Source organism: Eretmochelys imbricata, chromosome 15 (genome assembly GCF_965152235.1).
Source record: "Eretmochelys imbricata isolate rEreImb1 chromosome 15, rEreImb1.hap1, whole genome shotgun sequence".
Lineage (NCBI taxonomy): Eukaryota > Metazoa > Chordata > Testudines > Cheloniidae > Eretmochelys > Eretmochelys imbricata.
The window spans coordinates 22,588,409-22,614,918 of record NC_135586.1 but is presented as its reverse complement, the minus strand read 5'-3'; the positions used below and the strand labels follow the sequence as shown (position 1 = coordinate 22,614,918).

General features: G+C 39.8%; 1 protein-coding gene across 2 annotated transcripts in view; it reads left to right on the top strand.

Moving 5' to 3' along the window:
* The window catches only part of GLT1D1 (glycosyltransferase 1 domain containing 1), a 90,754-nt gene that overhangs the window by 54,269 nt on the left and 9,975 nt on the right, over nucleotides 1-26,510 (top strand). Inside the window, exons 9-11 of one of the 2 annotated variants that reach the window (XM_077835090.1) lie at nucleotides 11,741-11,784; nucleotides 13,277-13,397; nucleotides 23,722-23,820. In XM_077835090.1, coding sequence (XP_077691216.1) covers nucleotides 11,741-11,784; nucleotides 13,277-13,397; nucleotides 23,722-23,820 — 264 coding nt within the window. The remainder of the gene's footprint in view (nucleotides 1-11,740; nucleotides 11,785-13,276; nucleotides 13,398-23,721; nucleotides 23,821-26,510) is intronic. The other variant, XM_077835091.1, reaches the window with a different exon arrangement.

Genomic DNA, 26,510 nt, shown 5'->3' with positions numbered 1-26,510 from the left:
TATGTCACCTCTGAATTTGACCGTCTGGCCAGATCCTCAGCTGGTGCAAACTGGCATACATCCCTTGACATCAGTGGAGCTAGCCCAGTTGACTGCACCCGATGGCCTTGTGTCAGTTTTGTAGATGTAGAGGACATTGTTGTGATTGGAGCAAATATACTCTCTCCAATTTGGAATTTTAAATTCTGTACATTCCCATGACTTGTTAATGATATTCATTGATTTCAGTCTCAGAGCAGAGGATTTAATATCACATTTGACTACAGGACCAACTTTTGGAGGGGAAAACTGTCAGTCTAACATTTGAATTTTAATATTTACTAGGGTATTTATACCATTGGTTTAAAACACAATCTCTATTGTAGACTCAAAAAGAAGTTAAAAGGTCAAATCTTGTAAATGAAATATTATAAATTCATATTTTGGTGTGAATATTTTATGAGCAGACGTTAGCCAACATTTTAAAAGACAGTAGTTATCATTTCTGAATTCTTTTCAGAGAGCCTTGTGTTATGAAAATGTTTAATAATATGGAGGTGATATCAAACACCTCCTATTCCCTGGCATACTTCTAGTAGCTATTCTGCAGCATTTAGGGCATACAGGATACTGCAGGCAAAGTGTACAAAGAGAGAGTAGTGGAATTTGGTGTGAAAGTTGCTAATGTGATACAAAAGACTTGTGTGACTGATTTTCTGTTAGTAATGTCTCTGCTAGATTTTTTTTTAAAAAAAGGCCTCAATTCAGCAAGGTATTAAAGCGTGTTCTTAACTTTAAGCACATGAATAGCCCAACTGATAGGGGGACAAAGTTAAGCACATGCTCCAGTGTTTTGTTGGGTCAGGGATCTAGTGCTTAGTACCTTGCAGAACTGAGCCCTTATTTGCTTCTAAAGTCTGTCTGATAGGTTTGTTTTAGGGTTATTTGTAACAAGATTAGGTTAAAAAAATCCAGAAAAAAATTTATTTCTTTTTAAGTCAGTGTCCCTTTAATCACCCATTTCTTCTTAACCGCCAAGAGATGTTTGTTGGTCTGTGCATCTGTTTGTTCTCAATGTGTCTCCTACCTATTCAACTGCAATCAACATCCTGATGGCTTTAATTCCCCCACTAAGTCATACGTCTTGCCACCTGCACATGCATAGTACTGCTCATGATAAATGGCAGGTGAAGATTTAGGTTCCAGTTCTGCCAACACTCATGCTTAACTTTACATATGAGCAGTCCCATTAACTTCAGTGGAACTATTAACCTATATAAACTTCAGTATTGTTTAAGTGTTTGAAGGATGTATCTCAAAATTTAGCTCCACATTACATTTCATATCTCAGCTGCTTGAGACAGTTTACCTTTAGTAACCAGAACAGGGCTCTTAACTAGCAAAACTGAAAAGCTGAGTCACCCACTTAATTTTTAATAAGTATTTTAATAGCCTTCTCCTGCAATTATAAACTCGAGAGTCCGGCTGAACTGCAGCCTGTCTTATGATTTGTATTTGTCTGCTGATATGAAGTCTTCCCTTCCCCAGTTTTGGTGTAGTGCAGTTTCTGTTCCCACTGATTTTGCTGAGCAGAGGCTCATGTCTTTGTTTGATTATTTTAATGCCATTTTTGTAATAGTCCAAATTTGCGCACAATTAGCAGGTGTCAGCTGGTACAAAACAACTTTAGACTTATTTCTGACACCAGACAGTGAGCACAGCACTTGAGCTGACAATGAAAATCAGTGATGTCTGTTTCACTTTTAGATTCTGAGTGCTGTAAAATTTTATTTGGAGGCGCTAAAGGGGAAGGTTTAGAATATTAACAAACACCTCAGGCATTTATATCGGTGTTTTGTTTCACAGACGTGTGGCTCTTACACAATCCATATTTCAAGCTAAATACGAGTTTACAGCATTCCTAGAAATGACTTGCATATCTTTTAATGAAAGCGTTGGTTAATGTTAGACTGCAAATTTTACAATAGGAATTTCTCTTCCTTTTTTGGATTAGACTGGCTTTATACAGAGAAGGTGAAAAAGATATGGATACTATTAATACCATTAATAACTGTGATTTTTAAGTCTGTATAAATGGCCACTATACTTTTGATTGCCCTCTGTCTGAGTGAAATGCACCTTTTTTACAGTGTTGCCAACTCTCAGGATTTCATGATGTCTCACAATATTTCTAGTTTGTCCTAAAGCCCCAGCTCTTGGAATCATGTTTTAAAAAGATCATTTAAAAAAAGGAAGTTTCTAGCTTTGATGGGTAGTGTTCACTGGCAGTGGTACCTAGTGGTTAGGGCACTAGGTTTCTGTGTGTCCTGCCCTCGATGTCTCTTGCTAGCCACTGTCACTCCCCTTAGCGGTCTCCCTTTTGATATGTGTGGACTTGACCCTTGGCTCAGGTCACCAAGTAATCTTCTCCCCTTCTGGGGTAACAGAGTCCCAGGGAAGATATTGGGTTCTGTGCCATCGCAGTTGCTGGGGACCTTCAGTCGGTCTGTTGACCCCTGCAGATGCCAGTCCCAACCACAGATCTTTCAAAGCTTTCATCCTCCCCTGGCTTCCCCAAAGGGGTCTGTAAGCGAGGGGTGTTGTGCTCTTGGTAACAAGGGTGGTTGGTAGGGGAGCCCAGGCCAGGGTCCTCTAAGATGCGATGATGTTGAGCACCTAGGAGTGCCTTATGGCTGCCTCCTTGGGCCACTTCCTACCACCCACCACCCTGCCACATTCGTACAGGGCATGACACAAAGGAGTAGAGAAGAAGAGAGTAACCAAACCTTCTACCCCTCTGAGCTCAGCAGGCAGCCAGAATCTCCCCAGGAAAGGTTTCTGCAGCTCTCAGGATTGGTCGCTCTCCCTGCCCTGTCTGCATTTTTCTGAGCTGTCTCTTTCCCTAGTAAGCTCCTCTTCCAGCTGGAGCATGCTCAGTAGTTGGGGATGGGTGGGGGCCACCTGGGCCCAGAGATGCTCCTTAACCCTTTCAGTGCCAGTGTGGGGTTTATACATCCCATCGCACTAGCCCTCATGGTTGTGGAAAAAAATCTTGAAAATGTGAACACAAAGTCTTAAAAATCAAGGATTTTTTTTAATCTGATTATTTTTAAGCCCCTCTCCTGACTAATTAGGGTTTGACTCATGGTTTTTGGATGCTTGAGGTTGGCAGTACTGCATCCCTGTGCGTAGGGGCCCAGCACAAAGCCTACACAGAATTTAAGCCTGATTTTGAAGATTTAAATAGGAGTGAAGTGCTGCACAGACTTTGTGCTGGATCTCTTCAAAGGGATGAATTTTACTCTCTGTAATCTCTTTAAGGCTTCAGGCGCAGGGCTGGGAGAGAGATGGCTTTTAGCTGTTTGAGTACAAGATGATAAACTGAACTATTAAAAAAAAAATACGAGAGAGAGGTTTAAGAAATGCTCATCTACCCCAAAGACTTCCCCAGCGCTTTTGCCTCCTGTGGGCCAGATGCTCCACTGCACTCATTCTCAGTGTTCTTTTTTGCAAAAGAATTCAGTAAGTTGTGACAATTTATCCACAGTAGCGAAAGTTTCACAACAGGATAGCACAGTAACTCCACAGTTAAACTTGCTGTATTTATTTTCTTGTGACCCTGAAAGCTTCTAGGTAACATGAGAAAATGAATAAAATCTGAATGGGCAAGTATGACTTTTTTTTTTCTCCTTCTTACTCATTTTTGTTCTCTTTAAATTTCACTACATATATTTAGATTAAAAATACCACTATCTTCCCTCTTTTATGTTTTCCTTTTTATCTTCATTTCTTTCCACTTTAGTACACCAAAAGATTTGAAAGTGAACTGGGGTGGAAGATAAATCTGGAGCAGGTATAATGCAGTTTGTGCTTGCGACTTGGAAGATGCATTTGCTCCTCAAATGAAGACTTTAGGCACTTCAGTTCTCTTTTTAAATTTGCTTCACTTTTTCATGAATTGAACGTCATTACGATGAGTAACCAGAAGAGCCCAACATTAATATATGCAGCATATCCAGAGAGGTTGAATGATTGACCAAACTTTTAAAACTCTTAAAACATTTTAAAAAATATATTTCCTCACACACACAGAGGGCAATTTTCTCCAGATACTATTAAAACATATTTGCACATAGGAGGGGCAACTAGAAATCTACATCTCAAAATAAATCTTAGCTGCATTCTAACTTTTATTGTAATACCCTTATTTCCATTAACTCTTACACCACAAGATCCTGTTGAAGTCAATGAAGTTACTTGTAGTTAAGATAGTATTCATTGTGGGTATTTACAATCTAGCCCTTAGAAGTTATCATCACATAATAGGTTAATGTATTTTATTTTCTGTTTGTTTGCATTTGATTATGGCTTGGATCCTGCATCCTTCACTCACGAGTAGCCCTGTTTACGTGAATGGGATTGGTCATATGCATAACAGTTGCAGGAACAGGTCCTATAATACCATTCATACTCCTTTGCTTCTAGCCCCTCCACAACTTTTTTCTTTCCCCCCCGTTTCTATTTTTAATTATAAAGATACTTGAAACAGAAGGTGATTTTCAGCAACTCGGCCTTGCAAGGATAGGGGCTTACAGAATCTCTTTCTGAAAAGATAAAATCCTGTTGCAGAACTTTTGTTCATTTGAGCATTCCCTATTGCAGTTTCACCTCTTGTACTGCAATAAACCCCTCTTGAACCCTCTTTGACTATACCATGTAATTTTTAACCATATATGTGGAAAGTACAGAATATTGTTATGCTTATGATGACATTATTTTTCATCAACAGCTATTTTTTTCATGTCTGACTTCTTCCCGTGCCCACTGAGACAGTTGTTGAGTTGAATATCACAGAATCTAGAGATGGAAAGGACCTATCAGGTCATCTAGCCTATATCCTAAATAATCAAGACTCTTCCTGACTGTATGTTTTCTAGTAGTTTTTGTAATCCAGTTTTAAAGGAACCTACCGATGACGCTTCTACCAATTCAAGTACAAAATTATTTTACAGGCTCCCAGACCTCATTATTGGGAAGATTTCCCTGTATACAGTCTACCGTTTTCTTTTCATCACATTTCTCCTGTATCCACCCCCACAATCTTCTGCTATAATAAATATTTTCCCTCCATTTTTGATGTTTACAACCTCAAATAACTGTAGATTTTTATATCCCCTCTCTCTTAGCAGCTTAGTCAGTCTGTATATATATATATATATTCAACACTTCCAATATTTCCTCTTTGTTTAAAACATCCTGCAACTGATATGGCAAATAATCTCTCAGATGCACATCAAGAGTAGTCCCAGAAATCAAGATGGTATTTGCATAGAATGCATTTGTAGGACGTATAGTCCTATACTCATGTGGACATTGAGTATAAACTTTATGTGGTTATGTTTTTAATAAGTTTATGTTAATGGCTTTAAATAAGTAGCTTTGAAGCAGCTTGATTTTGAGTCTTGATAGAGTGAAATAACCTCTCACCCAGTATCCCAGATGTTGTGACAGTTCTGAAAATTCTTATTTATGAGACCATGTCCATCTGGGGAAGTGTAAGCACGAGATGTGTGAATGGGTAAGGAACTACTTTTGTAAGTTAAAGGACAATGGGCCATAAGTTATGACCAGGAAGATAACAGGCCCCAGTAGACAAGAGGCATTGAAGAGTTTCAGCTGTTCACCTAAACTCAAGGGGTTGAGATCATCTTGACAGAGTAATCTTCTGGTTTTCACTCAGTGTAACTTATTTGGGGCAAACATAGACTCATGGAGGTGTCTAAGAAAATGTATCCTGAAAAGAGAACCTCAAAAGCGGTCCAAGAGTCAGAATGACATTGCCTAATTGAAACTGGACAGTGCAGTTGAGGTGGGAGACCTGTAGTTCCCTGATCTGATCAGAAGAGCAGAGAGGCGGTCCTGTGCAATCACACCAGCCATACAAGATGAGGTAACTGAGGAAGAAGCGTGCTCCTCTCCAAGGCCCCCAGAACAACTACTCAAGGGCTGATACTGCAGCTTCCCTTACCAAAGAAAGCAGAAACAAAGACATCTCAAACCAGTCAGCTGACCCAAGAGCAACACCCACTAGCATGACAGTACCTGAGCCAGAAGACACTGCCTGTTGCCCAAACTGCAGTTCCTGACTGACTCTGAAGCTCAACAAGACATGCAAGCTAAAGAACAGATACTTTTTCTTTTTCTAAGGAACTTTATTCTTTCTGTTTCTTTAACAAGACATTTCAACATCTGTGCAGGGATGTCTAATAAGAAAGAGCTAACCTAAACTTTTTAAAGCCTGGATGTGCATGTATGTGGCCACTAATAGTAATAGCACATGCATATAAGCCCATAGTGTAAGCTGCCACTGGGTATTAACTAACGTAGGTTTGAAGTAAATCTTACCATAGATCGTTAAGTCAGCTGGGATACATAAAAATTTATACCTTAGCCCATTCTTTCCACAAGGGAAAGTATAAGCTGCTAAAACTCATAGGAGCAGGCAAATTAAATAAGGCATTTAGTCATTGGTGTTAGGTTAACTTTGTGGTTTGTAATAACTTGACCAATTGTTGGTCTTAAATTATACTTTTTGTTGTTATCCGATTTTAAGTTGTAGCATTATCAATATCTTGACTGACTAATTCAATTTATATTGTAATATCAATATTATCATATTGTTAATACTTGAGGGAAGTATGCTGGGGTTCCTCTTGAGACTTCTTCCACTCAGTTCCCCAAGAATTCAGTTTGACTTTAGTTTCATCACGTAGGTTCCTTTATTCTGCATACTGCAAAGCTACGCTGAGTTGATTAGACTTAAGCATATGGGATGGATATAGGGCGTACCATACATCCAAAGTTACACAGCAAAACTTTTTCTTAATTGCATTTTTACCAATACTAATAACACGTGCATTTTTAACTGTACATTGAATTGCATGCTTTTGGAGTCGCTTGGTTACTTTGCAGGAACCCGTTTTTGTAGAGCATGATTTGTTCACACATTGTTTATCACAACCTTCTTTTTACCTTGTTATAGGTTTTAGGCTTATTTTGTTATTTTGTTTATTGTAAATGATTCCATGGGTGTTCCTCCTTATTGTAGGTAGTGCAGACATTTTGTTTTTAATCTGATTAATTTACCTTCCCAACTTTGTTTTTTCAAGAAATGAAACCTTACCTATGTCCAATTGCTTAAGTTAAGCCAGGCGTACAAAATATAAGAAATATATATATAAATATAAATAAATATATAGTTTTTTAGTTATTAGTACTTTTGAATAATTGTAATGACACACCAAATCGATTTTCTATGAGCAACCGGCAGGGAGGTAAAAGCAAACCTAAATTAAAGGTACTTTAGTTAAATATTCACAGAACACTGGACTCAAGTCCTAAAGAAACCCTTATTATCATTACACATTTGTTCACATTCTTATCATGTGCTATCTTTGTTAGGACATCTAAAGTAGCAGGAGACAATTTATTCATCAAAATGTAGAGTACGCCTGGTCTAGCGGTTTTTCCCTGCTATTGTGTCAGGAGACATGGGTTCTAGTCTTGGCTACTACTGACTTGCTGTGAAACCGTATACAAGTTGCTTCTCTGGTCAGTGCTTCTATTTCTTCATCTGGAAAATTGGGGATAACAATATTCCCAAACATGTAGGAAGGCTCGATCTGTTGGAAAGCTTAATTTATTAAGATGAGTAATCACAGAAAGATCTTTGCATGTAAAGGTGCTGGAGAAGCACAAATTATTAATAGTTTAACAAATAGAGAGGACCTAGCATGCTTATATTCACTTTCACGGTTCCACAGTCAATCCCCACCCTATCTATCGTCTCTCGTTTACTATCAAGCTATTGATGCTCGCCTTTGAGGTTCCCATGATGCCAGCCTCCCTTTGGCCCCTTTCTAAATTTTCAGTCAAGCACCTTTGTGCTTTCTCCTATGCAGTCCCACGTGCTCGGAAGGCATTCCCTGTAAACATCCTCAAAGCTACCTCATTATCCAACCACAGATCCCTCCTCAAAACTCTCCTTTACTGAGACGACTACAAAATATTTGAGAATGGTTAGGTTGTTGGTGTGCAGAGACCACGGCCTATCATGCTGACCCATATCATCTCATTGTTCTCTTGTATGCCCCCATCTGTCTGTGTCCAGCTGTTGTCTAGTCTTACTCTTCCATTGTAAGCTCTTAGGGGCAGGGACTGTCTTTTTGTTGTGTTTGTACAGCATCTAGCACAGGACTACAGTTCCCAGGTTATTAGGACTGCTAAGTGCTCGGTAATACAATTAATTAATAGTTAATAATAGTCTCTTCATCTAACTCACCTCACACAACTTCCAGCTTTTTTCTCCAGCTGCTGGCAAAGCTGTCTTAAGGAAGGAAGGAGCTGTAGTGGTGTAGATCCATCAGAAGACATTAAGAAATATTAATTGTTAGCTATGTAATGGAAGAAGAATCTAGAATCACAAGATTCAGATTGTGGTTGATGAAGTTGTTGTAAATTTCTTGTAGATACTCATTACAGACATACTGAGCTCTTTTAAAAACAACATTTGTATTTTGAGTTCTTTCCAAAGCTTGGCCTTTAAGCTACTGACCATCAAAACCTAGCTGTACAAGCCTGCTCAGTAATTGATCAGATCTGAATATGAGGTCACCCACAGCTGTGAAACTAAGGAAGTCTTCTTGCATTGTCACTCACATTCTTTACACTCTGAGCAAAAAACTATGCTTATTGAACTTGCAGGCATAGCTTTTGACTTTCTCTAGCACTCAGGGCAACATGTTGACAGACTGCAAATGTACTATGAGCTCTGCTTTCTACAAAGTTTAGACCAGGGATAGTGGATTATTTTTTTGTCAAGGTATAATCAAGGTCCAGACTCAGAGAAAATAATATAAAAATAATAATAATGATGATAAGTAGTAGTAAATAAAAAGATTTTGGGGTCCATTCAAAAGCATCTGGTCATCCAGATTTGGCCCACGGTCTGCCTACTTACTACCCCTGGTTTAGACAATAGCAATAGTCTTATCAAAACATTCTGGACCATTTCTTTAGTTTAAGTTCATTTGTAAACGGCAGGTGTTTAATATAGTGTGTTTGCAGACAGTCCCTCTGGATTTTGATCATGCTAGGCCCTGTGCTGAAGCAAAGACATCTTCATTGTTGTGAAATGTTTGATCTATGGCTGTTTTCACAGTATTGAACATATCTTAGAGATGATTCTTGCCTGTCAGCAAACTAGTGTCTCCCTAATAGCCTAACTCAGCCTGTTAGATGTGGTTTCTTGCTCTCTCTGCATCCACAGAATTTTCATTTTGCCTCATCTGCACTTATAGAAACTGTTCATACAACAAAAGCTCAGTGATATATTATGAGATGTGAAGTCCTCAACGGCTTTCCTGTTTGTTTGGTTTTTTTTGCAAGGGGGAGTTGTTTAATAAAATGCACTGTGTGACTGATGACAACTCTCACCCGGTGCATCATTAGGGAACACAAGATAAAATGTTACAAGAACTCTTTTGGCTGTATGAGGAATCTGACTGTGGAAGTCTTTTGCACTGGAAGTAACTTTCTGAGACCAGTAACTTGAATGCTGCGGCTATGAGGTTTCTTGGCATCCTGCAGAACTGATTGGCTCAGAAAGCACTAACATTTTTGTCTGTGTCTCCAACATCATTTCAGTCATGTTGCTACCATGCAACTTAAACTTATTTCTATGGGGATTGGGGTTGGATGTCTGTGCACACACAAGTATTTGAGTGCTGCTTATATTGTAATCACTACCAATAGACAGGTTTCAGAGTAGCAGCCGGGTTAGTCTGTATCCGCAAAAAGAAAAGGAGTACTTGTGGCACCTTAGAGACTAACCAATTTATTTGAGCACAAGCTTTCGTGAGCTACAGCTCACTTCATCGGATGTATTCAGTGGAAAATACAGTGGGGAGATTTATATACACAGAGAACATGAAACAATGGGTGTTACCATACACACTGTAATGAGAGTGATCAGGTAATGTGAGCTATTACCAGCAGGAGGGGGGGCGGGGAACTTTTGTAGTGATAATCAAGGTGGGCCATTTCCAGCAGTTGACAAGCACGTCGGGGGGGGGGGGGTATATTAAACATGGGGAAATAGTTTTACTTTGTGTAATGACCCATCCACAATGCATCCGATGAAGTGAGCTGTAGCTCACGAAAGCTTATGCTCAAATAAATTTGTTAGTCTCTAAGGTGCCACAAGTACTACGAATAGAATTACTTCTCCAGAATAAAAAGTGTTTTCTAAAATACTTTGGGTATGTGCTTCATACTCTGTTCTATACAACAAAGTACAATATTTATCTGACAAACTCATCTGTAGACAGTGTCCTTCATAATAATTATGCATTATGTGCTCATTCTAGAAAGAGAACTAAAACATTAACATGGGGGCAAAAATTAAACCCTACTGTCCCCACATTGCTTTAAAATACTGTGTTTTGCACAGTCTCGTAAATCAACTTAACTCATGTTTAACCAAAAAACAAAAACAAAACAACAACTACCCAACTTCTGTTCTTCTTGCTCATCTGGTTATGATTTCCAAATGCCTATTTATAGTTTTTTTTCAACCTACTAAATGAAAATAACAGATTTTGTTAGTCTTTGTAAATAAGCCTGCTTAATTTCCCACCTTTACAGAAGTGTTTTAATAAATCTAGAACATTCTTCCCATTATAGTCACACATTTTAGATTTTTACATTAGTTTTCAAACAGATTCCTCCACTAATGTTTTAAATGTGTTTGATAGTGCAGGGCTCAGTTGTGAGCAAGGGGTGGTGATGGTCCAAGAAGTCACTTTACTTTCCCTCACAGGTAATTCAAATGGTCAGATCCTGAACAAAGGGCTACTGCTGGGCCACTACCCGCCTCCAAATTTCAGTCCCTGTTCAGCGGGGCAGCTTATATGTGCCCTGCTCCCTACTAAGTCTGGATTACAAGATGGCAAACCATCCCGCAGTTATTAATATTTTGTATTGCAGTAGCTCTAGAGCAGTGGTTCTCAAAGCCGGTCCGCCGCTTCTTCAGGGAAAGCCCCTGGCGCGACGGACCGGTTGGCCCACGCTGCTTCCCGCAACCCCCATTGGCCTGGAGCTGTGACCCACAGCCAGTGGGAGCCGCAATCAGCCCAACCTGGGGACGCGGCAGGTAATCAAACCAGTCCGGCGCGCCAGGGGCTTTCCCTGAACAAGCGGCAGACCAGCTTTGAGAACCACTGCTCTAGAGGACCAACCTGAAATAAAGGCCCCGTAGTCTCAGGTGATGTACAAACACATAACAAGAGAAAATCCCTGCACCAAAGAGCTTCCAACCTATACAGGCAAGAGGAACAAAGGGTGGGAGAAAGGGAATATCATCATCATCCCCATTTTACAGATGAGGAATTGAGAACCAGAGCAATTACGTGGCTTGCCCAAGGTTACAAAATCTATTGCCAAGATGAAAATAGAACCCAGATCTCCTGAGTCCCAGCCCAGTGCCTGAATCATAAGACCATCCTTCTTCTCAAGAACTAAACATGAATCTACCAAATATGGTTTTCTATAGCACGATTTTAAAATCTGACTTCCATCTTAACCTTATAGCATATTTTTGCAAATATTGAACTATGGAAATTTATATTTTCCTTTTAGGTGTTTAATGTGTATGTTGTACTGCTACATAAAGACATATGACTGTCTATGTGTTTCTTTATAGGTTGATCCACAGTTTACAAGTGAAGTCAATGAAAAAGTTAATAGGTAAGCAGTTATGCTCCTTATCAGTTTAAAAAGAAGCAGAAAGTTAATTCTAGCCTTTTATTGTCTAGATCTGTGTGCGCACGCAAATCCTTGTACCTTGTGTGCACAGTTGTCTGCACGTCTAACAAACTAATTCTGGTAGTTTGTGTACAAGGCTCACATATAAAATATTGCACGTTTGACTTTTCCAACAGGTAAGTAGAACTCTGTATGTTGTTTTGTGTTAACTCGTATCTGATTTAGAATTAGATTTCTGCCATTTATAATTCATGTGGATATTCTCATTCCACTCTTCCCCCTTGTTTCTGCAAGATCTTACATGCTGTTGGTGGGTGGACAAGATAATCTGCGTTAACTCTTTTCTGCCTCTAGTTTACATGTTTTCTGATTGAAGGGTATACATTTTGGGAAACAGAGATTTCTTCTGCAGTACATAAGAATCGCCTGGCTGGAACAGAACAAGAGAGCAGTTTCCTCACTGTGTTAGCCAGTGCCAGATGGACAGTTAAGAATCAGCACACAGCGTATGTGTTCTGTAATATTCTCTTGCAAGAGAAAATTTCTTCCTGGTCCTTACTGAGTGGATAACTCAAAGGGTCTCTTCTGGGCTTTTCACTGATGTTATTTTAAGTTACAGTGCTACTCTCTACTGTCACGCAGTTTATATAGTCATTTACATCTGGGCAAACTGGGTGTAAAATGCGACAAAATTAGAATGGTGGCATTTGGCAGTGTGGTCTAGCAGAGAGTGTGCTGGACTGGGATCCAAAAAAATGAGGGATCTAGTCATAGCTCTGTTATTGACCTGCTGCATGAGCTTCTGCACATCACTTCCCCTGTTTCCCCCTCCCCCTCTTTGTCTGACCGGTAAGCTGTTAAGGCCCCAGTCTCAGCTGATGTCTCTAGGCACTTCTGTAATACAAATAATAGCTAATCATAATATTCAGTACAGGTGGAGAGCACTACACAAATGCTAGTAATAATAATACATTGTACATGCGGAATCTTTTATCGAAGGATCTATTAATATTAATTAAGACTCATTATCTCTCTCTTGTTTTTCCCATGGGCAAGTCATTGGGTATGTCTGCAGTGCAATCAGAAGTGTGACTGCAGCTTGTATACGTCTGCCCATGCTAGCTACCCATGCTAGCTTTAATCTAGTTCAGTTAGCTTCAGTGTGGCCTGTTCAAGCCCACCCGGTCTCCCTGCATATGTACTCGTGATGCTAACCTATGTTGCGCCATTGCGTCTTCATCGTAAGTGGTACTCGGGCTAATTAGATTAAAGCTAGTGTGGATATGCCTACATGAGCTGCAATCATCTCCAATTGCACTGTGGACGTACTGATACTTAGTGCAATCAGAACCATGATTCCTGACAGCTAGGGTTGTTTTAACCTCTAGTCTATACCCAGCTACCATAAATTCAGGGGAAAAGTCCATAGTGCATGCAGTAGGAACTGTCCTAATTATTCACACTTTACTTCCAGGGCACCTGGGGTACATTTGTTACAGGAGATACCTCAAGATGATCTTCATGCTGCTGTGAAAAGATGCTTTGCAGTGGTGAACAGCTCCATTTCAGAGGGGATGTCTGCTGCAATCCTGGAGGTAGTTACATCCAAGTGTTGAATGTGTGCAGCGTGTGAATCTGAAATTGCTTTGTATCTCTTGAAATTTATGTCAACATTCCTATCCATATTTCAAAGCCAAAGCCAGTGAAGGCAAAACCAAAATGTTTTCTTCACAAGATTAGATTTTTTTAAAAAATTAAAAATGTATTGAAATACTACACTTTTATTTTTTAAAGACAGGCTGTAATTTAATCAAGCCTGTTAAATTAATATTACAGAACCTTGGTAGGATGATCTGGATTTCTTGTGGCTGTCACATACTCCTGGCTTAATATCCGACTCCTTATAAAATTGCTAGAAAATGCTTTATTATTATATCATGATACAGAATCGAGTCTGAGGCTGGATTACTGAAGTGATAAATAAATTAATGACAAGCTCATTTTATTAATTCGCCATATTGGTGGCAAAAAAAAAAATCTCAGGTTTATGTCATACCCGTCAAAGTGGGGTCCTGCTTGCTCTCATGTGTCTCCTACAATAAATCATAATTTACTCAGACTCTGTCTACACTTACGGCAGCATGTAGAAGACAGACACTACACGAGCAGCTACATGCCACAGCGACAGGCAAGCTGCAGCCAGACGTGTCCCTGCTCTGCTGCCAAGGCCTTTCACTGAATCGGGACATGACACTTAAGCAGGACACGACACTTAAAAACAGCAGGGTAGACGTGGGAGACGCTACTTCGGCATGTAGAGAGCTGTGTAGGGTGTATACCCTGGGGCTTCAAGTATGTAGAGCACTCTACTCACCTAGACCATGCCTCACCATCTGCAATGCTATTTATACCCATGCTAGCTGGGAGTGCCAAGTCTATACTCTACATGCTGCCATAAGTGTAGACATACCCTAAGGCCTGGTCGACACTGAGGGGGGGCGATAAGGGGGGGGCGAGCTAAGTCGGTCTAAGTTACGCAACTTCAGCTACGAAAATAGCGTCGCTGAAGTCGACAAACAGAGCTACTTTCCGCGGTGTCTTCACTGCGGTAGATCGACTGCCGACGCTCCCCCATCGACTCCCCCTATGCTTCTCACTCCGCTGGAGTACTGGAGTCGACGGGAGAGTGCTGGGCGGTCGATTTATCGCGTCTTCACTAGACACGATAAATCGACCCCCGCTGGATCGATCGCTCTGGAGGTAAGTGTAGACATGCCCTAGGATTGTAAGCTCTTTTGGGGAGGAGCCATCTTTTTGTTCTGTGTTTGTATAGTTCTTAGCACAGTGGGGGTCCTGGTCCATGACTGGAATTCCTACTAATTTACTATTAGTAATAATAATAATAATAGCAAAACTCCTATTGCTGTTCCTAACGAACTATAGCAGTTTTCACTTGTAGAATGTTTTTCATCTGTACGTATCAAAGTTCTTCATAAATACTAACTAATTATGCTTCATAAGACCTCTGCACGGTAGATAAATGTTAGTTAGGGAGCATGTCACTCATCACTGAACTGCAGCCACCTCTAGGGTGGAAGGCAGACACTGTTTGACCGCACACAGTAACATTATGTTCTTATTGCACAACCTATTAAGACAAGAAGCAGTACTGCATTTGAGCAAGGGCTAAAGAAGGTTATGACACTTCCAAAGTTTTCATTGTTGAGAAATGCTGGAGAATACCAACAGCATCTTATCTCTAATTTGAGATCTAAGAAGAATCAAGGAACACCAACCACATCCAACTGAAATTATATAGGGAAGTTAAGTAGGTGGAATATTATTATCTGAATCTGAATTTGCCAGGGTGTCAGAGTTAACATGTAAAGTGCTTTGAGATCTTTAGTTTCTGAAGTGGTTAGGAACTCGGTTTAGGTCTCCTCCAAAAAACAGCAGCACAGTAACCCCAAGCATCATGCCAGGGCAGTGGTTCAGTACTGACTCAAAGGAATAAGTGCGACCTGCCAAGTCAGCCCCCCCCACCACCACCTCCTGCAGCACTTGCATGTTTCCTTTAAGGTCTCTCATCTAAGAAATGACCAACACTCAACCTGATTTATCTAGTGAGAGAGGGGGAGAACAGAACCTACATGGGGATACAAGATCTCAGTGGGTCTCCCACAGAATCTGGTGATTCTGCTAGGGGTAGGAATAGCTTTTCCACAAGGGTGGGGACCGACAGGGTAATTTGTAATAATCTCCACAAGGATTTTCTGACTAAAATTTCCAGTCCCCTCCCTCGTTTTAATGTGGGAGGGAACAATCTGGCTTAGCAGGCGGGTTAGTATCTTAACAAATGTTTGTTGAGTGAAAAATGTAAGTCAGTGTGAATTTACTCGAAAGAAACTATTGACCTCAGTTCAGGGATTATTGATTTTCGCTCTGCTTTGCTGAAGGCACAGTTCTGACAAGGTTTAGTTCTGATGCCCGAAAGACTAAATCAGTTATTAGCAGGATTCTGATAAAGGTTTGTGTGTGTGAAATAGAATATCACTACTCTCTATGCAGCTTTTCATAATTGCACTACTAAAGAATCGAGTAGCACTTCAAGGGGAAAACTGCCTTATTCTAAATTTCTATTACATAGCTACAGTGAGTAAGTTTCAAGGTGCAGGGCTGCCACAAAACCCCTATTCTCATTGAAAACCAACATATAAATAGAACAGTAAATGGCTTCCCATTTATTACCCTGTCAGTACACTAAACCACACAAAACTACTAAGCCAAAGGAGCACTCCTTGCACCAGTGCACATTGTCTTTGTCACACATCTCACTCAGTCACTCACAATGTTAATTTCTTTCTTTCTGGGTGTCTGCCTCCCGCTGAAAAATTGTATTTTAGATAGATAATCCCCCAGATGCTTTCATATACATTTCTCCATATTGAATTTAATTTTATTTCCTATTCATACAGTAGATCTTTTGGTATTATTTTTCTACCCTCACTGGTGTGCGTAGCTGCTAAACATGGCCCAGTTAACTGTTTGTAGTTTAATCCACTTACAGCTATTTTGCAGAGACTCACTACACTGAAAATGGAGGGCTAGTCTTCTATTTTTGTAGTTGCTAAATACACTCAAATAACCTGTGAAATAATTGAAGTGAAGAATGAAACTCCCTTCTCTAGGTGCAAGAATTGACCCGTAATAGTTTGTCTGTCATTTTGCTTGTACATGATGCTATTTAAAGAGGTATCATTCCACGCATTTTCCATCATTGTATTGATGGGATAATTTCAAAGCTTGTAGTCAATTTTGGATTGTGTTCATGCATAATCATGCATTAAAAAATGTATCTACTTCCAAATATTCCAAACCGAGCTTGTTATGACTATGGATTGTTTTAAGTTGGCCTCTTCTTCTTGTGTATTTTGATGCTGTATATGTTTATTTTGCTTTCTATTCTAGAGATGAAATAAGACAGCATCTGTTACTATTTCTGCTTCCACCAAATTTCTTTATATATATTATTTTACCAAAGTTTTCTTTGTGTTGTTAAGAAAATGCTACTTGATAAATAGTTACAGTTACAGTTGGGATAAATAGGATCTAATATCCTTACAGTTGAGATAAATAGGATCTAATAGTGGAGGCTTGAAAATGGCCCTGGCTATTGAGTCCAATTCATTTCACTGTGAATACTGTATAACATGTTCTCATAACAAGACGTGTTGTCTAATGGCCTGAGAATGTGACTAGTGTCAGGAACTCCTGAGTAATAATCCCTGCTCTGACAATGACTCCCTGATGGGCTTTGGACAAGTGACTTACGGCCTGAGAAGTGCTGAGAACTCACAATTCACATTTGTTTTTGATCTCCAGCTCTCCCCAGAGAAGGTGCTCAGCATTTCTGAAAGTCAGGCCATTAACCTCTCTTTAATTTCTCCACAGTGCTGCTATTAAAGTCAGCACCAGTTTCCATTCAGGAGTAATGGAGAGAACACAAATTATTTACCTTTACCTATCTTTGTGAGTGATATCTGTTGGTAAATGTTGACCTATTATGGTAGCCACTCTACTTACTCAAACCTTATTAGGGGCTATGTTAGAATGAACAACTGTAAAGAGTTATGAAGATGTCACTTCTAAGTATTATTCAAAAATCAATAGCTCCTTCAGGGCTTGTACTTTCTCAGAGAGCAGGGGACATGAAGCCACAAGGACACTCCATTTCCTTCCACCACTCACAAACTGATTTAGTTGGGGTTGGTTCTGCTTTGAGCAGGGGATTGGACTAGATGACCTCCTGAGGTCTCTTGTAACCCTAATCTTCTATGATTCTATGAAACCAGCACTGGGTCAACTGCTGAATGAAGACAGATGGCCTTAGTCCTACCTTGAGTGCAGGGGACTGGACTAGAAGACCTCTCGAGGTGCCTTCCAGTCCAGTCCCATGATTGTATGATTCTACGGGCACATCCATTTTTGGAGTGTGCTAACATAACCTGAGCTGACCATGGAGGCCATGTGACAGTGATACAAAGAGCTAGTCCCCTTCAAAAGTCTGAGCATGCTGGCTCATGCTCACATCAAACAAGTTACTGAGCTAAAGTCCCAAACTGTATAGGAAAGATGATCAGTGGACCATGCACTGGACTGGAATTGAAGACACCTTGGTCCAGTTTTTGGCTCAGTCATGGATTTCATGTGTGACCTTGGTCAAGTCACTTAATCTCATTCTTCATCTATAAAATGGGAATAATAGCTCACATAGGCATTGTGAGAATGAAATCCACTAATGATTATGATGTGCCCAGATATTACAATAATGAGGGCCATATGGGCAGTGCACTTTTATTTGTTAGCTTACTTTAAACTGGACTGAGCTTCCTACTGTCTTTAGAATTGACGACAGTCTTCCATTGACCTCAATGAGAGCAGAATCAGGCTCATAGTTGTCCATTAAGAGACTGTATGAGGCTAGCACTTTTTACTGACATTGACTCTTCAGCCACCTAGTGCCTGTTATAAATTTAGAATGATTTTGATTTTGTATTAATTCCCTTTGGATAATTACACAGTAGGATTTGATAGTTCCGTGGATCCATGTCCCTTAAAAACATCTCTGCAATCCCCCTACATAATGTGGACAACAGTAGGAAGAGCCATCTGTCAAGGTCTAGTTTTTTTAACAAGACAAATCAAACTAAAATTTTTTGGATCAGAGATGGAACAAACATTGTGCTGGGGTTTAGAAACCAAATTCCTGTCTACTAGGAAATTTTAAATTTAGCAAGGTCATATATCCTGCACATGCTTAACTTTACTGACGCATCATCAATTGTCCCTTCAAACTGTAAAATTTTGTCTGGTTCAAATCTAGCTCTGGTTTGAAGTGACCAGAAATCATTACCATTTGATTGTTTGATCTAGTCATCTAAGACCTGTTTTTAGCATCCAAATCACAAAAAAATTGTCACAATTGCCACCTTTTCTTCTTAACAGTCACTGAAGAAGGGACAATGTGTGGGCTTAGAAAATAATCTTTGACCCCTTATAGATCAGAAATGAAGCACATTGTCGGGAGGGGCCGGGAATTGGTTACTATCACTGTTCATATAGTAACTTGCTGTGTAGCGGTTGAACAAAAGATTTTGACTCTAACAACCTTTCACCACAGCACCTTTCCTCCACTCTAAAACATACGTAAACTGTTGTAAAAATCATGAGATCTTGCTGGAATTAAAAAAACCCCAAAGCAACGAACCAACTAAAGAAAACAACACGGAAATGGAGGAACCAATGGGTCCACCCTCTAATACACTGTATTGTGTAGCAAAATTCAGTCTCAGCCATCACATGAAGCCCAGTTCTGGTGCCTTGGAACAACTCACAGAAAGCCAAGGAAGAAAAAATTAAGCTGCAGGACAGGAAGTAAAAAGTGAGGGGATACCAAAATGACACCAACAGAAAGGGCTACAAGGCAGAAAATGAAGAACACTCCAAAAAAGACCATACAATGAATAAAAACTGCAATTCCCTCCTCCAAACTTAGCATTGCTAGTTAGAAATGCTTTTTGTGTACCATGCCTGAAAAAGGAACTTTATACCCTGTATCCTTCTCAAATTACTTTTAAACATATTTGCAGTCAGGATAAGATAACAAAACAGAGGGCCACCAGAATAACCTCTTACGTTAACTTGTTATTGGCAGGTCCCAGGTCAGTAAATTATATATATATTTTCAGCAATACAAATGATTCTTTTTACTGCTTAAAAATAGAGTAAGCATCTAAATTAAATTCAAGGCTACTAGATGCAGTAATTATTTACAGCACCATCCATTTGTGTAAGACTGGCTGGTGCGAAGCCAACTCTTGTCTTATCCAGTTGGCCATCTGCTCTGTATTTCAGTGGCTGTAATTCATCAATACCTATGTGATTCCAGGCCTCGGATTTTTTCAGGTGTTGTGTTTATTGTCCTCAATCTCTAGCTAGCAAGAACATCAAGCTCTTTCTCCACTGGGTTCAGAAATGAAATAAAAACTAAAGTCCAAATCCTCAAAAATTTGTAGTTGCCTATATCCCTTTGATTTCAATAGGCGTTAGATGTCTAAATATCTTTGAGGATCTGGGCCTTTGTGGCCAATTTTAATGAGCGGCATTCAGAGAAAAAAAAATGAATAAATGTGCTATGACAAAGTGCATAATAATGTGGGAACACTCTCTCCCAGACCAAGGTGCAGCAATATTGTAATACACATACCAGGCCCAACACTAAACTCAACCTAAGGCAGAATTGCTATGGGGCACTAGTACATTGAGTTGTTCATCATCATTCATGTATCAAGTGGCTTGTGATGTCCTTTTGTTCAGTATGTCTAATTTACTTGAGTGGATAGCAGACAGTTACAACAGTCCATTCTGGAGCACTGAGAGGAATTCTGAAAAAAAGGATAATTTCTTTGAATAAGGCTCTTTTACACTTGAATAGAGCATCCAGGATAGCCTTGTTAATATGAAAAATTCTACACGAAGTAGACTGTTTTGAAGTACCACAGCATTTTTTGTAAAGCGAAGGAGAAATATAAAATTCAGAGAGCCAAGTACTGTGTTGTGCATATCTCCCCACTGAAATCCATGGGACGTAAGTCAGTGTAGAACTGGACCCTAAGAGTTACATAAAAATATTTTTTAAAAAAGTATGTCCGTTGTCACCTAGTCATGTTGCTTTTGTGGTGGTGCTTTCATAGATTTGAGAGATGACTTTTCTTGTCACTAAGCTAGTTCAGACAGGGAACCCACCCTTTCATTCTAGAGCCCACCATGTTTCACTGTGAGCTTGTCTAAGTTGATAGTGCTTTTGATGCTTGTTCTCTTCTAACCAGGTAGGAAAGCAATGTTCCCTAAGACTTTGTAATCCTCAGGGGGATAGGAAGCTTTTCTGGAATTGCCATCATGTTAGCTTTCCTCCCTTCCCTCGTCTTCCAAAATGTTATTTCCTGAGGTGGTTTTCTGAAAGAAGAAGCAACCTGTAGTCCCTTACTCCTGAATCCTGGATTTGAGGGCCACAGCATAAAAAAACAGAGGCATTAGGCAATCTAGGTCTGAATTAGGGTCTTGAGCCCATCTCTAGTGGTTACCTTGTTCACATATCTGGAGACAGTTGTCATATCTGCTACCATACATACATATGTGCTTAGGACCAGATTTACAAAGGTATTTAGGCACCTAATGCTGTAGATTTTCAAAAGCACTTAAGTGAGTTAAGCGCCTGACTCCCATTGACTTTCACTTTTGAAAATCTCCCTAGACTCATGTTTGTATCTTTAGGTGCCTAAATCCCTACAAAAATCTGGTCCTTACTCATTTATCCAAACTGGTTAGACCATTTAATTTCTTCTCATCAATCCTTTGCTCTGAATTACCTCCAGTTGGCCCACTATTTTCTGGTATAAAGGCTAGAATGGGTATGTCATTAAGGATTATTAATATTATTTTTAGAGCTATCTGCTGAAAAGCATGTTAGCATCAAGAGGAGGATGGGATTTGTGTGTCTAGGGCAAATTTCTCGACAGTGGTACAGTGTAAACTATGTTTACCTTGGATATTTTAAACTGTGAATGCATGTTGCTAGGCTACTTCATTCCTTTGCTCTTAAATCGCATATGGCTTTGTACGCTAGTGTTTGGGATATCGAGTCTTGTACAGATTTAAAAAACAAAAGACGTGGTCTTCTTCTGCATTTCTTTCCCCCCTTAGCTTTTTCTTTCATGCTACTTATGCTGAAGGAAAATTGTTCCCCATCAGAGACTGTAATGACAGCAATTAAAAATGTGTTCTCTCCAAAGTGACAATGAATCAGTATGAAATGAATTGAACATTTTGGAGAGTGAATTTATTTCTGTTTGACACTGTGATAATTGTACAAGACAAGCCATTATACATTCAGGGTTTGCGAATTTCAAGATTTCCAAATCCAGGAATGGTAATTAAAATTTCACATCAGGGCTTGACAAATGCATGAGTGGGTGATGGGAGGGACTTTCCTGGGGTGACTGGGGCTAACACACTGGTTTCTGTACACTTAAACTTTCGTTCAAAAGTTTCTAGCCCTTATCTTTATAATGAAGATGATTTACTGGATGTGAACTGATGCAGTGCTATATCTATGCTTCTGAACCTACAGACAGTCTGAAATTATATGACAACCATCTTGAGACTACATGTTCCCCCATGTATGTGTATCTAGAAGGGAATCTGCAGCCACATAAGGGGAGGGCATTTCTGCTTCTGCAGCATGCTACCGGACTTCTCAAAAGCCAGGCCTTGGAGACTCTGTGGGTGTTGAGGGAATGGGCCAGATTCTTCCCCACAAAAACTCCTAGATTGCAGTAACTATTTTAGTGGCCAAAAGAGTTATTTTGAGAAAATCTGCAGTTCCTGCCTCATACCCAGGCCTGCTTAGTGAGATCTCTACTACTGCATTAATGGAAAAAATGATTCTGTCTAATAGAAACGCTTAGAAAAAATCTGAGGATGTCTGGTCACATATGAACTATTGCATACTTTTGCAGTTTAGTACATATTAGCCCCCCCCCACATCATAGGTTATGTTCTCACTTATTTATCCATGTAGTCACTTTAATAATTGATGCCCTGCATGATCTCTACAGGTTCAGGTTTTTGGTTTGTGTTTTGTTTTTTTTCCAGGTTTTGCAAACAATGAACATTGAATATATTTTATTTATAGGCTACTTATATTGTGTGCATGAAAGTATATTTTTTTCATTATGTGTTTATATTTTATATAAAAACAATAAAAATAAAGTTAGAAAGAACTCCTGGAGGAATCTGATACAAATTACTGTTAGAGGCTGTATTAGCTTGTCCCAGCTCCTCCATGCTTGGAACCCTCTTTTGGAAAGAGGAAGGTCTAAGAGAAGCCATGATGAGGAAGCAGAGCCATGCTCAACTGCAGGAGCCGTGGTCAACAAGGGCCAGTGAGAGCCAGGGCGGCAGAGAAGAGGCCAAGGCATCTCCATGCATAGGTGCTGGAACTGGATGGTGCAGCTGCATCCCCTGGCCTGAAGTAACAACCAAAATACATGGTTTACGCCTTCAGCATCCCCACTATAAAAATTGTTCCAGCACCCCTGTCCCTAGGAATGTCCTTGCCTCTCATGGATCCCCCGAAAACTGTAAATATTTTGAGAGCTGTGTGGATCACAACTCCTTTCTTCTTCTATGGAGCAAGAGAACAAAGAACCTTGTGTGGGGGAGAATTGGCCCCTTCAGGGAAACTGTGAACTATGTCCATTCAGCTTCCTGGGATGGCAACTACCTAGGGAGGTGGTAGAATCTCCTTCCTTAGAAGTTTTTAAGGTCAGGCTTGACAAAGCCCTGGCTGGGATGATTTAATTGGGGATTGGTCCTGCTTTGAGCAGGGGGTTGGACTAGATGACCTCCTGAGGTCCCTTCCAACCCTGATATTCTATGATTCTATGATTAACTCCGGTAGTGAAAGTGACAGGTTTCAATCTGAATCTTAGTTTTAACTCCTCAGTTCCTGCTAGATGTTAGGAACTTCCAGGAGGTTTCAGCCTCTTCCTGGGCCAACAAGCCCTGTGTACTCTGGCCATGAGAAAAATGAGCATCTATCTAGTGACCCACCAGATGGTCAGTAAAAGGCTAGTTCAGATATTATTTTGAAAGTGATGAGTCCTGACTGCCAAAATCAGTAAGGCAAGCTTTGTATTTTAACGAGGTTCCATAAAATGGCTAATGTAAGACTTTTTTGATTGGGGGTGGAGAAGTGGGAAGGAGCAGTTTTGGGGGCAGGTTTCTTACTATTTCTCACCACAGACTCCTCTTAAAATGAACCCTAACTAAATCATCTTTTCCCTCCACATTCTTTAGGCAATGGATTTAGATGTTCCAGTGCTGGCAAGGAATATTCCTGGGAATGCAGCAATAATACGACATAAAGATACAGGACTATTATTTACAGATCCCCAGGTAACAAGAACAAAAATCAAATCAAAACCAGAGCATAACAAAACAACCCTTTCCAAACATTATTTTTCTTTTCCATGAGCTGCTTGTGTCTTGGTGCTCTGCTTATGGTGACTTTCAGTGGTTATACTCTCGTTCACTTAAAAAAACCTACTAGCCTACCCTGCTTTTAATGAAGTGCTGTTGCTATCTCGTGCTCTCTTCGCAGTTCACTGAATGCTGTGGGGGAGTGAGGGAGGTCAGCCTTACTGAATGCTTCTTTCTAGCTTTAAGAATATGCCAGTTGCTTGCATGCAGTTCAGTTGAGATCTTAGCTGCTTTTATTTAGTTTTGGAGGTTTCTTAGGCAAACCCTAGAATAGATGTTGTGCAGATGTCATATTTCCCTTCAAACATTCGCTGAAATGTGAACATATATTGTAGAAGCAGTGGATCACAAAATCAAAATGGGCTGTGAGCCCAAAGTTTAGGATAATATGGTCATGGCTGGGATTACACATAATAATATCAAGAATTAGTAGGTCATGAATAAACAGTAGGGCAGAAAATAGTTAACAGTTACATAGAAAATAAAGACTATGTTTTGCACTCTGTGGATGTGACAGAGAACTCCGTATATATATTAAGTCCTAGAAATTCTTTGATTTGGGTGGGTTTTTATCCAATGTGGTTTGCCATTCTCCCATTGTCTTTGTGCATCGTGAACATAAGGGACTCTGCCACAAATTATTTCCAGTCTTGAGCAAATCATTTAATTTTTTTGCCTCACTTTCCCATCATTAAAACACAGAAGGTAATACCATAGGCATATGGCAAAGGTTAATTAATGCTTTGAAAATTAAAATGGGTAGACACAAGCTTAATTATATGTAAAGAAGTTTAAAAACATTTTTATGAAGGTTCTGTGAATTCAAAAAACAAATAGGCTGCTTATCCAGCATGCAGTCATTAGTTTTGATAATGAAGAGGGAAGACTCAATGACTAGAAATAGACTCCAATATTTTTAATTCATGATCTAAAACAGACCCAGTTAATGTTTTGATTACAGGGACAAACTTTTTCTGCATTACGTCTGTTTAATGTGGCATCCCTAGATAGTCACTTGGGGTCTGATACAAGTCTCACTGGAGTTGGACTGGGCTGATATTCTTTAAACTGCAAAATCTCTTCTCATCATGAGTACTGTAGTTTCCATTTGTTTGGTGTGTCAGTGTATTGGATTATTGCTCTATTACTATGTATTCCTAAGGCACCCAATGCCCTAGCACCCAGGGAATGAAATTCTATTAGTGGCTGTGATGAAAATCTATTACAGTTTTAATAAACAGTTTTCAAAGTGGCCATGTTCCTACTGTATGTTAAGAGCATTGTTTTTTCAGGTCAGACAATATCCCAGCTAAGCTAATTAGATGGTTTGTGGTTTTCGAAGTGGGGTATGAATCAATCTGTTTATTACATAAACCATAGTTTACTAATACCAATCAACAGCTAAACATGGTAGTTTTTTATCCAACCCAAATAAAATAAAACTTCCTCAAACAGACGATATGCTCATTTTGCAAAGTGGAAGTACATTACATTTACCAGCTTTGCTGTGTGTGTGTGATTAATGCATGCTATTAAGCATAGTCTTTGGAAGGTGGATTCCTTTTATTTTCATTAGTTTTTTAACTGAAAAAATTATTTCAAGTAACATTTGCCTCTCTGGAAAATTCACTCATTGTTCCATATGGGTTTCACAACCGAATCTTTGTTAATGACGGCAGTTTGTTTTCCTTTGTTTTTTTTTAATTACTCTCTGGGTGGCAGAGGCAGAGCTCTCATAAACTGTTCTCAGCTAGAACTATTTATGTACTTAAACCCTGGTTCTGCAACTATGTCCACATGGAGTCCCATTGACTTCAGTGGGGTTGAACACAGGCCCAGGGGTTCATCTGCATGGATGTAGAAACTCATACTGGTGGCCTTCTTGATATTAATAAATAGCGGGAGCACACACAATGCCTCCCACAAGCCTTCAGTTAGGTATTTGAGTTTAAGCTCAAATACCTATTTCACACAGGCCCTGATCATGAAACAGGTTATGCATAAGCATAAGTCTTTCCCAGAGCAGGGCCTCTGACCCAAAGTGTCGAGATCAAATTAACAAAGACAAATGGTACCACAACATAGATTCATAGGACTGGAAGGGACCTCGAGAGGACATCTAGTCCAGTCCCCTGCACTCATGGCAGGACTAAGTATTATCTAGACCATCCCTGACAGGTGTTTGTCTAACCTGCTCTTAAAAATCTCCAATGATGGAGATTCCACAACCTCCCTAGGCCATTTATTCCAGTTCTTAACCACCCTGAAAGGAATTTTTTCCTAATGTCCAGCCTAAACCTCCCTTGCTGCCATTCAAGCCCATTGCTTTTTGTCCTATCCTCAGAGGTTTAGAACAATAATTTTTCTCCTTTCTCCTTGTAATAACCTTTTATAGACTTGAAAACTGTTATCATAGAATCATAGAATATCAGGGTTGGAAGGGACCTCAGGAGGTCATCTAGTCCAACCCCCTGCTCAAAAGCAGGACCCATCCCCAATTAAATCATCCCAGCCAGGGCTTTGTCAAGCCTGACCTTAAAAACTTCTAAGGAAGGAGATTATCATGTCCCCTCTCAGTCTTCTCTTCTCCAGACCAAACAAACCCA